Source organism: Agaricus bisporus, assembly GCF_000300575.1.
Source record: "Agaricus bisporus var. bisporus H97 unplaced genomic scaffold AGABI2scaffold_7, whole genome shotgun sequence".
In the NCBI taxonomy this organism is placed as follows: Eukaryota; Fungi; Basidiomycota; class Agaricomycetes; order Agaricales; family Agaricaceae; genus Agaricus; species Agaricus bisporus.
In genome coordinates this window covers 28,605-41,926 of record NW_006267370.1, presented here as the reverse complement: position 1 = coordinate 41,926, position 13,322 = coordinate 28,605, and the positions used below count along the sequence as shown (strand labels likewise).

Genomic DNA, 13,322 nt, shown 5'->3' with positions numbered 1-13,322 from the left:
GGAGACGAGGAGGTAGAGATGGAGGAAGGGTGGGATAAGATAGCCAAGTGAACGACTCGAGTAGATTTGTATGTATAAAGTATATACAAATCTCTGGTCTGATTATTCAGTGACCCTTGAATGCTACCCTGGGGGTATACCAACCCTTGATACCCTTGTCATACCCTTACCCGTCAGTCTGGGAACCCTTACCCTTCTGGGAGGGTAAGGGTATATTTCTCTGAAGGGTAAGGGTATCGTTGTGGTACCCCCGGGTTACCCTTGGTGAACTCTAATCTTGATATCTCCATAACAGGTATGTTTTCCGATAAAAACATACATATAAACTCATGTTTTTTTAATATTCTAAGATTTGTCATGATTTTTCCGGAATTTTATGAGCAGTAGAACTTGACATACAGCATAATGTTCTTATAATGCTATGATTCTTGCCTTGTTATCTGACTTACAGTGACGGACAAAACCGTTGCAATGTTTATAACACCTTCAAAGATACTATTATAGCATGTGACAAACTGACCGTGACATCACGTAATTAACATCGTTCGAAAGCCATGCTTCTTGGCTTTAATTAGATAGTGATATTATTATGTAATCCTAAATATCCGTCGAAATACTGGCAATTTACTAACAAAGATGCATTGCAACAGTTTTGTCCCTCTCATTCACCAAGTATAAAGTCACCTGACTCCGTTGACTGACTTGAAAAATCAGCACAGCCACATTCAACAAAGATGAAAAGTCAGCACAGCCACACTTTGAGTATATATACAAAGGATCTTTGGCATGATTCTTTACAATGAAGCCCCTCACTCCAAGTCAGCTCTCTCATATCCTTTATTTGCTTGATTCAGGAGCATCAGCTCATGAAATTTCTACTTCTACCAGCATACATCATTCCACTATATCCAGAATTAGATCCAAGCACCGTCCCAACCTTGCTATATCCTCAGGTGGTCGTCCTAGACTGCTTACATCTTCTGATACCCGCTACGCTGTTCGCTTAATCACCTCTCAAAAGGCTGACAACGCTTCTCAAGTCAAGAGACTACTTGCCAACAGCTTGCCCCACTCAATTTCTACAAAGATTATACGTAGAACTCTTTCCCGCGCTGGTATGAAGGCTGTAGTAAAGGTTAAACGTCCTTTGCTCAAGGCCAAACACCGCAAGGATCACTTGAACTGGGCTTTAGCTCGTCAAAACTGGACTATAGAAGACTGGAAAAGGATAGTATGGTCTGATGAAACAAAGATTAATCGTTTGGGGTCAGATGGAAGAAAATGGGTGTGGAAAAGGGATGGAGAAGGCTTGAGTGATAGATTGGTGTCTGGGACTTTGAAGTTTGGAGGAGGTTCTTTGATGATGTGGGGTTGTATGTTTTGGGAGGGATGTGGCTATGCATGCCAAATTGAAGGTAAAATGGATGCTGATCTATATGTTAGCATTTTGGAGGACAATCTGGAGGATAGTGTGGAGTATTATGGGAAAGAAAGGGAGGATTTCATATTTCAGCAGGACAATGATCCCAAGCACAAGTCTAAAAAGGCCCAGAACTGGTTCAAAGAGAACAACATTGATTTGTTGCCATGGCCAGCACAGTCTCCAGACCTCAATCCAATTGAACATCTCTGGGACCACCTCAAAATCAAGCTTGAAGAGTATGAAGAAGCACCTAGGGGAATTGGAGAACTTTGGACAAGAGTGGATAAGGAGTGGAATGATATAAAGCCTGAGGTGTGTCAGAATTTGATAGAGAGTATGCCTAGAAGGGTAGAAGCTGTAATCAAGGCAAAGGGAGGCTATACTAAGTACTAAACATAGAGATTTGTACTTGGTGAATGAGAGGGACAAAACTGTTGCAATGCATCTTTGTTAGTAAATTGCCATTATTTCAACGAATATTTAGAATTACATAATGGTATTACTATCGAATTAAAGCCAAGAAGCATGGCGTTCAAACGATGTTAATTACGTAATGTCGCGGTCAGTTTGTCACATGCTATAATAGTATCTTTGAAGGTGTTAAAAACATTGCAACGGTTTTGTCCGTCACTGTATGAGCCTATGTTTCACTTATGAGATACTGTTTGACTTGTCAGTAGCCTTATGAATTCATAATAAACTTATGAAATTTTGTCTGACTTGGGATTTAACCTTTGGTCTGACTTATGAAATGTCCTGTGCTTATGCTTTCTTTGTATCCAACTTATGAATTTATGATAAACTTATGAACTAATATGTGACTTATGTGTAAACTTCTTGTCTGGCTTATGAAAAATTATGAACTTATGCTATTTTGGGGACTTATGTGCCTTAAGTTGGTCTTTATAAGGCAAGCATAAGGCAACTTTTTCATAAGTTTGCATAAGTTGTGTGACTTTTTGCTGATGTAGTATCCTCTACTAGTCCATCTTCTATCTGCGGGAACGCTTCCCTCGCTTTTCCTTTGTCTAGTTTCGTTGGTGGCATCTGACTCAATCTCCTTTCAATGCTCTCTCGTTGTTCCTCCTCTTCTTCTCCTACTTGATGCCGATATCGGTCAGCATTTTCTCGGATTCCACTGTACCCCAGTCCTCTATCCTTGGTAGGGGTAGTCCTTCCTCTCTCGCTTCCCTCATCGTGTCCTCTTCCATTCGGCTTGGTCCTCCTTGGTCTAAGCTCGACCACGTGGCATCGCACAAAGGAAACAGTGCGCTTCGTGATGCTCGTGGTTTGTCAGAGCGGGAGGCATTCTTCCTCTTTTCCTCGTTCCATAGATCATCGGTGACGTGGCCCGTTGTTCTTCATTGTCAGGCCCGAAAATCTGGGCTTTCCATTTCGCGTCGGGGTTCATGGTTGGTGTCACTGTAACGTCTTTTACAATCCGTAGAACTAAAAAAGTGAAACCTGTTAGGGTTACAATAGTTAAGTGTAAGTGTTACATTACATGTGATGTGTGTAACACTAATACTAAGTATATATGTTCCGGTTACATCTACATTTCCTGTTAAAACTTAACTCCCTTCACAAGTTTCTGTGTTGGAAATACTAAGAAAACTCCTGATTTCGTTGGAGTGATCCACATTACCGTAGTTTTGGAGCCTTTTTGTAAGAACCTCTTCACTTTCCAGGGCTCTGGTAGTGACCTTTTGTTTGTGATGATCAAGAGATGGTAAAAAGTCGGAATAGGTAGGTAATCCCAAAATTATGTAAGACATGTTACTAACTATAAATAAGCATAAGTGGCAACCATGGGTCCTGCATCAGCAAAATGTCATTTTTCTTAATTCTACTTGGAATTACTTAATGACAGGTTAAGACTATAAAAAAGGTTCAGGAGTTCAAGAACACCCTTGTTACTTAAATGGTTCTTAGAAATATAGCTCAAAGATAAGAATAAGAAAACAAAGAACCATAAAAAATTAGAAGTAGCTGACCTTGTCAACAAATAAATTCATGTTTATCTCAAGGGAAAAAAAGAAGAAAACCAAGGATCAAAGGATGTTTAAAAGAACTAGAATCTTTCAACAGAAGCTTAAAGTTAAATCAAGATCATCAACTTTTTCGAGTGTAGACAATTTTATGTTCACTATAAAATATGTTTAGAGAGACATTACATTATATGCTCTGTTCTACTGCCTGTAAAATTCCTGAAAAATCACGACAAATCTTAGAATATTAAAAAAACATAAGTTTATATATAAGCTTTTGTCGAAAACATACCCGTTATGGAGATATCAAGATTTGATCATGGGGGGGTCATTGTCAACTGCAGATAGACTCGTTGTAGAGCCTGCTCTACTAACCGGAAAATTCTGGAAAAATCACGACAAATCATAGAATATTGAAAGAACATAAGTTTATATGTATGTTTTCGTCGGAAAACATACCAGTTATGGAGATATAGAAAAACATGATAAGAATGTCATGTTTTATACTGGTTCCTGCGCCGATTTTCATGTTTTGTGAGTGAAAATATATGTATTCAAGGTCCAGGAATCAGAATCTAATTTTAGATTTACTATCCGATCAATATTAGAGGAGCTATAGAGGAAATTCGTGTTTTTCATATGTTAAATGTCCCATATCTCATTGGAATCTCATCCAGAAAAATTTTTAATTAGATATTCAAACTCCCCGACCTCGAAAATATAGGAATACACTTTTAGATCATTGAAATCCATGCAGGAATGACCCGAAAATATCTCCTACCTATGATTTGAGGAACTTTGACTCGAAAATCCCAAGTCCAGCAGTCATGTGACATCATGTGACATGTTGAACTTCTGTTTCGAGCATGACCGTTGATCCTTCCTCATCACCACCATCATTCCTCCCCTCCCCTCCTCATTGTTCTCCTAGGCTTATATTCAAGTGAGTAACTTCCCTTCCCTTCCCTAGCTCTCTCCCAGCTAATTCTAAGCTGATTTAGGACGCTTTTTTGCCTATTTTGGACGCTTTTTGGGGGATTTTTGGAGGGTTATTTGAGGGGATACTTGAGCAGATAATTGGGGGGATAATTGGGGAATGTATGGAGGGATTCTGGTGGGATTTTAGAGATTCTCTGGTCCCTGGTGAGTGCTCTCTATCTCTGTATGTTTTCATACTCATTTGTTACTTGTAGACTATTCCTTTTCTCATCATCACTCCCTCATCATCACTCCCTCATCATCCCATCTCATCCTTTTGTATAGATTGTATCCAATGTATTATATTTACTATGCTAATATAATCACTTTCACTCTTAAGCTTCTTATTATTGTCTTAGTTGACCTTGAGTGTCTTAAATATGTACTTGTGTGACTTTAATATGACTTTTTACTAATCTATCTTTATGTCAATATTTTTATATCTATGAGAAAGACATCAACTAAGTACAGTTTAAGTGACTATTAAGTCATTTCCAAGAACCTTCAGATACACAGGCCTAAGTATCATTAAGAAGATTCAGAAAGGTACCTGTTCTTAATTGTTTCTTAATGACCAATTAAGAACAATTAAGAAAAGATCTTTTTTGCTGATGTGAAGGGTCTGAAGGGTTGAAGGGGGTCCATGAAGGGTCTGAGATGCTGGCCTCTACCCCTACCCTTGCTGGACCCCTCGAAATACCCCAGGGTTCTAGCAGATCCCTGCTGATCACTATTGATACTGAGTAAATTGTTCTTCCTTTAACTACTGTATACACCTGGATTTAAAACCCATATATTTCATTTCTTTCTACTATACAGTTTCCTACTTGCTGTTTTTCACCAAAGTACATGTATCCTGTAACTTTAAATGTGCACCTCAGTGATCGACACTACATCATCATCACTGAGTCTTCTTATCTTAAGAACACACAACTCACACTATCACTTAAACTCACAGCTAGCATCACATTACTCAAATCAGATTCACACCCTGACTAACAGAAAAGAAAAAATTGTCTGAACCAGCATACAAAGTAATCGAGAAATTAAATAACAAGAAGCCAATTTTTCTTCTTCTACTGTATGCATTGTTAAAACACTACACGACAAAACACAAAAAACACAAAAAAAGTCGCACACACCTTTTTTTTTTTCAATGAGAAAAAAAAAGAGTATGGATTTACGGGAAAAAAAAAGAAATAAAAGTATGGATAAGAATACTACTCGAGGTCAGAATGAAAAAAAGACGACTACGTTTTGCAAAACAGAACCACTGAAGCAAAAAAAAAAAAAAAAAAACGGTGCATAGAGAGACGAGGGGGGAATAAGCCACACTCCACATTGTTCTTGTCCCTATACCTAACCGAAAAGCAGCGCGCAAGGACATCGTGTGGAAGGAGGGAGGGAAGGACAACATATGTATAAGCATAATTGCGAGGTGGTATATATATATATGCACAATAAATACCAAGCGGAAGGGGGGAGAGCAGACAGAGTATATGCGAACCAGGCGCGAAAGAACAAGTTTTAAGGAGAGTGGGTGGAAATTAGGAAAAGCATAGTCCGGGGAGTGAGCTCGTCAAGGGTACGTGCAAGGCCATAATAACGAATTTTTTGATTCTACCAGTTCATCGTACTGCCCCTTAAAACGGGAGCGGAGATCGAGCCTGGAACGACATTCCTCCTCTGACTCATGCTACTCTCAGCCATGAGCTGGTCGTTAGGCGCCGGCTGGGATTCATATCCACGCAAAGAGTCTTCCGCGTAATAGAAACTTCTCCGTCTCGCACCGCCGACACTATCCTGGTCAAATTCGCGTCCCTGAGGGCGTACACCAAGATTCTCGCCGGGAGGATCAGACAGACGGCGGTGAGCGAGTTGTTGACGGCGTTTATACGACCGATAGACGAGGAAACCGAGAACAAGAAGGGCGATAGAACCGAGGGCACTGACGACACCAATGATGGCCTCCTCGCGGGTCTTGCCACTGTCGGATGAACCGTTATTGTTGCCGGAATCATCGGACGAACCGCCGGATCCGGGGTCGTCATTGGGTGAGACGGAAAGCAGTGAATAAGAGGGAACGACACGCTGAGCAAGGGCTCGAGAATTGTCGTCTGGACCTTGGGTGTAGAAAGCTGACGACTTGACTTTGATTTGAGCAGAGAGGGGATCGATTAAATCATTGGGTATGTAGCCGAGATAAAGGGTTCCAAGCTGAGCGGCATCATTGGGACTATGGTAGGTATCTGGAATATAGACTCGCAAAGCAAAGGTCTTGACTTGATCAGCTAAAAATAGATGAGCATTAAAAGCAACGACAACAAAAGAGGGGCTCACATGGGATGCGTAGCGCGGTGCTGATCAACATGGGCATGTAAACGAAAATTTGGCTGGCCGAGATGGGATCCTGAATTTCAAACATCCAATTGAGTTCCTTGTTGAAGAGAATACTGATCAAGGTAAATCCCTCGAGGTCACTGTTGCTTGAATTCAGCCGTTGGCGAGGGTATATCCAACCAGGGATACCGGAGGGAAGGGGGGGAGCGACAAGAGTGGTAACAGGTTGGGGAGCGGTCGGCGTTGCTTGATCTGGGTCTGTGAAAGTGACAGAGGGAGTGGTGGTGGGAAGCGAGGCAAACGCGAGGGTAGACTCTTCAAGGACAAAGGAGAGATCAGACGCGACGGACAAGGTGGTGGACGTGGTTGTAGTCACGGTAGTCATGATTTCCGTCGACGTTTGAGTCGTAGAAAGGGTGGTAGAGGAGGTTGAGACATTGGTCGTCTGTGTGGGGAAGCTGATCGTCGGTTGTGCAGAGCTGGTAATGTTCGGGGATGTTACATCGGTGGGTTCGACAGTACCTGAGGTTGTTGTACTGGTGGCATTCCCACTTGGACCATCAGTAACGGGAGGGTTCGGGTCCACACTGCTGATTGAGGTGGGGATGACACCACCGATATCGCTAGTTACTGTGGTGATAACACCACCAATGCCGCTGGTCAAGGTATCAATGATACCACCAGAGGAAGAACCAGGATTACTGATTGGGGTAGTATTGACGGGAGCGCTGGTCGGAGTGCCAACAACACCTCCAAGGCCGCTGGTGACGGTACTGATTATGCCACCGACATCACTCGTGAGTCCACCAACAATACTTGTGACACCGCCGAGAAGACCGCCGTCAGAGCTGGACGTAGGCGTAGGGGGCTGAGTCTGTGAAGGACTGGAAGGAGGGGCTGGTGGAGTGGTGGAAGGACTAGGAGGATTGAGGACACCGCCGACATCGCTACCAATGGTACTCACAGCGCCACCGACATCGCTGATGACTCCACCAACGACGCTAGTGACACCGCCAAGAAGACCACCGTCAGAGCTGGACGTAGGCGTAGGGGGCGTATCGGAAGGTGGTGGTGCAGTAGTGGAAGGACTAGGAGGATCAAGAACACCACCCACGACGCTGGTGAGACCGCCAAGAAGACCGCCGTCAGAGCTGGACGTCGGCGTAGGCGCAGGGGGCGTGTCGGAAGGGGGTGGTGCAGTAGTAGAAGGACTAGGAGGATCAAGAACACCACCCACGACACTAGTAAGGCCGCCGAGAAGACCACCGTCAGAACTTGAAGGAGTAGGATCGCCGGTATTGGTGGGAGGACTGGCCGTGGGAGTGCTGGAAGGGGAACCGCCGATAATGCCACCGAGGTCGCTGCCCACGGTACTGACGGCGCCTCCGAGGTCGCTACCGACTGTACTGACTACACCACCGACGTTGCTGACGAGACCGCCAGCGGCACTAGTGAGATCGCCGAGGAGACCGCCATCGGGGGTGGGGGTGGGAATAGACGATGAGGACGAGGAAGGAAATACGGTGACTGGATCGAGAATGCTGGTGGTGGGTGGTGTGTCTGGGCCTGTACGAATGAGCACAAGAACAACGACAAAAGAAAGAACAAACCGAGAATGCCAGGCACGAGCTGGCCAAGGAGGCCCTGGCGACGGGTGAGGCGGGTGGAGTGGGAGCGGCGGGCCGCATAAATAGGGAGGACGGCGTAGAAGAGAAAAAGGAGACGCATGCTGAGGAGCGGGACGGCGAGCTGGAGCTGCCAAAAAGAACGAGCGTGGTTTCGACAGAAAAGAGAGCCAAGTTGGCATCAAATACACATCACACACATCACATCACACATCACTCGTCACATCACAGTACGCTAACAAACTACACACATACTCTAAATGAATCCAATCTACCATCGAATATTAGACACACGTTAGCATACATCACACAATTCACTGACCTTGTTCGCCACATCCAGCGCATCCGCGTCTGCCGTCAACCGCACATACGCCTTCTTCTTCCCATCAGGTCGGATCAGCGTGTTCACCTTGGCCGCATCCACATCATACAGCTTTTTCACCGCGTCCTTGATCTGACGCTTGTTCGCCCTCACATCCACAATAAACACCAGCGTATTGTGCTCCTCAATCTTCTTCATCGCAGACTCCGTATTGAGTGGACTAACCATCCTCAGACTTCACAATAATCAAAAAACACCACAACCACTCACGAGACAATAGTCCGGTACTGATCCATGCGAGGCGCATGGTTGATCGATTTCCGTTCATACTTGGGTTCACGAGGCAACCTCAGCGTCTTGGGACGGTGGAACGACACCGACGTGCGCGTTTTTCGTGAGCTATGCGAGTGAGCACCTTGAAGCGCTGCCTTTTTCGCCGCCTTGGCCTTGTTATCCTTCGATGCTGCTACAACCCATTAATACTCCCCCCCCATCATTTCAAAACAATGAACACACCACTCTTGGCGGCAGCCTTGCCCTTGGTAGTTTTCGTCGTAGCCATGTCTATAAAACCAAGTCAGCATTCAATTGTAAATTATGAGAACCCAACAAAAAGCGGCATCATCATCCAAAACCGCATCCACGCATCCATCCCACCAATCCATCCACTATCCTCCAAATCCACGCCAAACACGTCCTGCAACCGCACATCATTCATAATCTGGGCATAAATTACTCACCTTGAAGGAGGAGAGAGGGTATGCCGACGGAGGTTTGGGTACTGTCGTCGTCAATCCTCGGCGTGTGTACACGGCCCCACCTTCCTTTTACGGAACTCGGCATCTCGGCCTGATCCCGTCGTTAACAAGCACAAGTCATTCTTTCACATCCACAAATACAACAACCTTCTTTATTCTACATACACACGTGGCAATAATCCGCTCACACAACTAGTACCACAGCAACAAAAGAACAAAAGCGGTCTGGACCTGCCATGTTTCAATTGCTTACCTCAACGTTCCCCCTTCACGACGACCTCAGGGAATCTAATATATACATAATTGATAACTATCTACTTCGTCGAAATAAACAATCGTATTCACACCACGGCCAGAAAACTCCTACCCCTCTTCTCTCTCACGAACTCAATCTATCTACTTATAACAACTCGATGACAATTCTAGACGCAGACGACGGGCTGATAAAACTGCTTTATCTTATCTTAGGTTACAACGATAGAGAAACAATATCAAGTTCACATTTCGTTACTCAATCCCCCTCGACGTAGATCCACTCTCCCTTACCCCAAGCCTCCTCTAAAATCCTCTCCCGTGTCAACCTCGGGGTCAACAAGTGTCTTAACAATAGCTTATCCACGCGGCTCCCCATTCTCCTGCACAACACAACATTATACCGTCCCATCAGCTCTGTATTCTCCTTGACACTTGAACTTGGCGTCCTGAGTCTCTGGCAGAGCGAGCTGGAGTCAGACGTCCCCCTTGACAAAGGTTAGCGATCTGCGATAGGTTTTGCTCGCATGTTTGGGAAGAACGCCTTGGCAAGAAACTTTGAGCTTCGAAGCGCGTCACTACAGGTATCTTGTGAAATCTGTACTAGTATCTGTACATACCCTTCAAGTTTGCTCGCCTTGATATCCTGCAAGCAGCTATCGCCAATAGTATTAATGGATGCCTTGAGATCTGAATTTGCTCTACGAGAAGAAAATGTGCCCTTCAGATAACTTTGAGTGACAGATAGCTTAGTCAAGTACTAAGCGGCGAGTAGGACAGTGCTCATAAGACTCTACCTCGAGAGAAGAGAGCAAGGAATTTACGACAGCGCCGCTCAGCTGATTCATTGAGCTGGGCATTAAGAACTTGGTCATGTCGAGCGAGAATGCTCAATGGTAAAACATGATCATCACCCAACGTTATCGAACTAGACTCAACAGTGTTCTTCCTTGGTTCTCGGCCTGGTCATCATACCAGCCTCGGGAACTAGATGTCATGATTGATCGGAGCAAATGGTTCTCTATAATCGAGTCTGGAGGCGAACTACCACTGGACCGGTTCAGGTGGGCATTTGAGTATCAGACATGGTATAGTATGGCATTACTGACTTACAACTATACAAGCGTCTCCAAAATTTTCCTCAATTATGCGGAGGTCCTGTAAACTTTAAAGGGGGTAATTCCTCTTGATGGGGCCGCCGATCAATCAATCGATCAACAGCAATTTCGGTGCCAGGCACCGAAGAATCCGACTGTTGGTCGGGCCGGCCACCTTAGCTGCATAAAGTAACATTCTCCTTCGTCCTTGACTGACTTTGTTGCTTTCCAATGGGCCCCATTCAACTTTGACAAGGGTAGTTAGACGAAACTACTTCAAGTTCCCTACGGCGTCGCCAACCGATCAAACTCCAACTATCCCCAATCCCTAGGCTTTCGACATTTGACTCTCCATTGTACTTCTAGACTCTGCCCTTTTTATCATCCTGTTTTCTAGGTCACTTTCTCTATCCCATCTGCGGCTATTCCGCACAATGGCGTCCCACGAAGACCTCTTTCGATACACCTCGGGACGATGGCTACTAGACGAACAGCACCAGCTAACGCTGCGATACCAACAGTTTAACGTCGACGCACTAAAGAGTGTCATCGCGTCTAGTACCCAAGCATCTGGTGTTACCAGCATTCGAAAACTAGCTGAAGGAAGATGTAACAAGGTCTTGCATGTTCAGCTCACCGATTCAGCTCCAGTTATTGCTCGAATCCCTACTCCACTCTCAGGCCCACCACACCTTGTCACCGCAAGCGAAGTAGCCACAATGGATTTCCTACGCAATCGTTTGGGATTGACACAGGTTCCACGTGTTATAGCCTGGTCCTCCCGGTCAGACACGCCTGTTGGAGCCGAGTACATCATCATGGACGTTGCAGATGGCGTAGAACTTCATTCAGTTTGGCATAAGTTGACAATGAAACAAAAACTTCGACTTTTACATCAGTGGATCAAGTTCGAGTCGACGATCGTCAAGGCCTTCAGCTGTGGTAACGGTTACGGTTCGTTATATTACCGCAAGGACGTCCCAGCAGAGAATGCACGCGACGTTTTCGTAAATGGCCAAACCGATGAACAATTTGTCCTCGGACCCAGTACGTTGCAAACAGGATTCTGGGAAGATCGCTATGGTTCTCCGAAAGAGATAAAAATTGACAGCGGTCCTTGTAAATCTCTCTCTACCCAAACCAAATTCAAGCAGCATAATCTAAACATCTTACAGGGCCAGATGTTCCATCATATCTCCAGTCTATCAGTCACTCTGAACGCGCTTGGATCCGGCAATTTGCGAATCCCCCACCTACCAACGGCCGCACATTTGTCGCTCCTTGGGAGGTCCCTCCGCATCTCCAGATCCCGGAGAACCATCTCCGGCTGCTCGATCAATACGACAGCGTTGCGAAGTACTTTATCCCCCCCGATGAACGACTCCACCGTCCCACGTTTACCTTGCGTGATTCGAACCAAGGCAACATTTTTCTCTCCCGAGAGGCCTTAGAACGTGATGGGACCATCGAGATCTCGGCTGTCATCGACTGGCAACATACCGCCATCCTTCCCTTGTATCTTACAGCCCTCGTGCCGCGGTTCATCGAGCAGGCTGAACTCGGTCCTGGACAAGCCGAAGAGGAATTATTGAAAGAAAAAGCATATCTGCGTAAAGCATATCATGCGTTGTATCAGGATACTGGATATGATGTCGTGTGGGCTTCTTCTCTGTCATTTGGGGACAAGTTTTCGATGTCTCAACAGTTACCTGCTGCGGCGCAGTTTTGTTGGCATGGGGGATACGTCAAGCTCAATCGACTTCTTATACGCGCGGCGGCGGAGTGGGAACATATCGTTGGTCCTGGGATACATTGTCCTCTTGGTTCTGAACCATTTTCGAAGAAGGTAGTTGCACAGGCTGAGGAGGACGAGAGGATGTGGATGGAGATGGAAGATGCCAGGGAAAATATTGAAAGGGCTCTTGGTGTGGAGAATGATGGATGGGTGTGCAATGAGGACTATGAGCGGGCTATTGGAGCCAATGAGGCACTGCGCACGTCTTGGATAGATAATATGGGTGAAGAAGAAAAGCAGAAATTGGGAGGTGTCGTCGATCCTGCTGAGATATGGCCGTTCCAAGGACAAGCCAAGTCACATCGAACGTGATGAAATGTGGGATATAATCGGAGAAAAGGAGAGAGTCAAGCATCCTCACAGTCGGAACCTCTTAATTAAGCATAAAGATACTAGGCGGCGGACAGGAAACAACTATTCAGCATCTTTCGGTTGGTCATCGCCGTCCCTAATCTTCATGAATTGATTCCTTCGTTTAGCAGAGATCTTTCCAATCGATGTATCATACATAATTAGGCAGTGAATGTCCCGTCGTAGACCCATTCGCAAAGAATAGTCCTCTTCGATCATCTGGAAATGGGTACACGTATACGTATTTGCCTGGTAACGACAAGTTCTTGTTCCAACGCGAAGAATATCTTAACGATTATAATTTACAAGAAGGACAATCATCGTCACCCTCCCATACCCGTCTAACGACGCTGAAGGCCAAAAAAAAAATACACTCGAAACTCGTAAATACTC

The 13,322-nt window shown here is 45.1% G+C and overlaps 3 protein-coding genes across 3 annotated transcripts; 1 reads left to right on the top strand and 2 right to left on the bottom strand.

Moving 5' to 3' along the window:
• Positions 1 to 6,009: 6,009 nt before the first annotated feature.
• Positions 6,010 to 8,457, bottom strand: AGABI2DRAFT_119163 (hypothetical protein; the record flags this gene model as incomplete). The annotated part of the gene is made up of 3 exons (XM_006462252.1): positions 6,010 to 6,680; positions 6,730 to 8,295; positions 8,340 to 8,457. 3 exons carry the CDS (start codon positions 8,455 to 8,457, stop codon positions 6,010 to 6,012), a joined length of 2,355 nt encoding a protein of 784 aa, XP_006462315.1.
• Positions 8,458 to 8,501: 44 nt separating this feature from the next.
• Positions 8,502 to 9,467, bottom strand: AGABI2DRAFT_137061 (hypothetical protein). Its single transcript, XM_006462251.1, has 5 exons — positions 9,417 to 9,467; positions 9,193 to 9,240; positions 8,947 to 9,142; positions 8,677 to 8,896; positions 8,502 to 8,625 (listed from the first exon to the last, which is right to left on the bottom strand). The coding sequence occupies exons 2-5, from the start codon at positions 9,236 to 9,238 to the stop codon at positions 8,611 to 8,613; spliced, it is 477 nt and encodes a 158-aa protein (XP_006462314.1). The 5' UTR covers positions 9,239 to 9,240; positions 9,417 to 9,467; the 3' UTR covers positions 8,502 to 8,610.
• A 1,665-nt stretch (positions 9,468 to 11,132) lies between these two features.
• On the top strand, positions 11,133 to 12,950 carry AGABI2DRAFT_186284 (hypothetical protein). The gene is made up of 2 exons (XM_006462250.1): positions 11,133 to 11,902; positions 11,959 to 12,950. Exons 1-2 carry the CDS (start codon positions 11,218 to 11,220, stop codon positions 12,888 to 12,890), a joined length of 1,617 nt encoding a protein of 538 aa, XP_006462313.1. The 5' UTR covers positions 11,133 to 11,217; the 3' UTR covers positions 12,891 to 12,950.
• Positions 12,951 to 13,322: the final 372 nt, after the last annotated feature.

Bases quoted from the DNA above. Each gene is read 5' to 3' on its own strand.
- AGABI2DRAFT_186284 (XM_006462250.1), top strand. From the start codon at position 11,218: ATGGCGTCCCACGAAGACCTCTTTCGATACACCTCGGGACGATGGCTA. The intron at 11,903-11,958 runs GTAAATCTCTCT...AACATCTTACAG, and splicing joins AAAAATTGACAGCGGTCCTT to GGCCAGATGTTCCATCATAT.
- AGABI2DRAFT_137061 (XM_006462251.1), bottom strand. From the start codon at position 9,238: ATGGCTACGACGAAAACTACCAAGGGCAAGGCTGCCGCCAAGAGTG. The intron at 9,143-9,192 runs GTGTGTTCATTG...AATGGGTTGTAG, and splicing joins CAAGGCTGCCGCCAAGAGTG to CAGCATCGAAGGATAACAAG. The intron at 8,897-8,946 runs GTGAGTGGTTGT...GAGGATGGTTAG, and splicing joins CAGTACCGGACTATTGTCTC to TCCACTCAATACGGAGTCTG.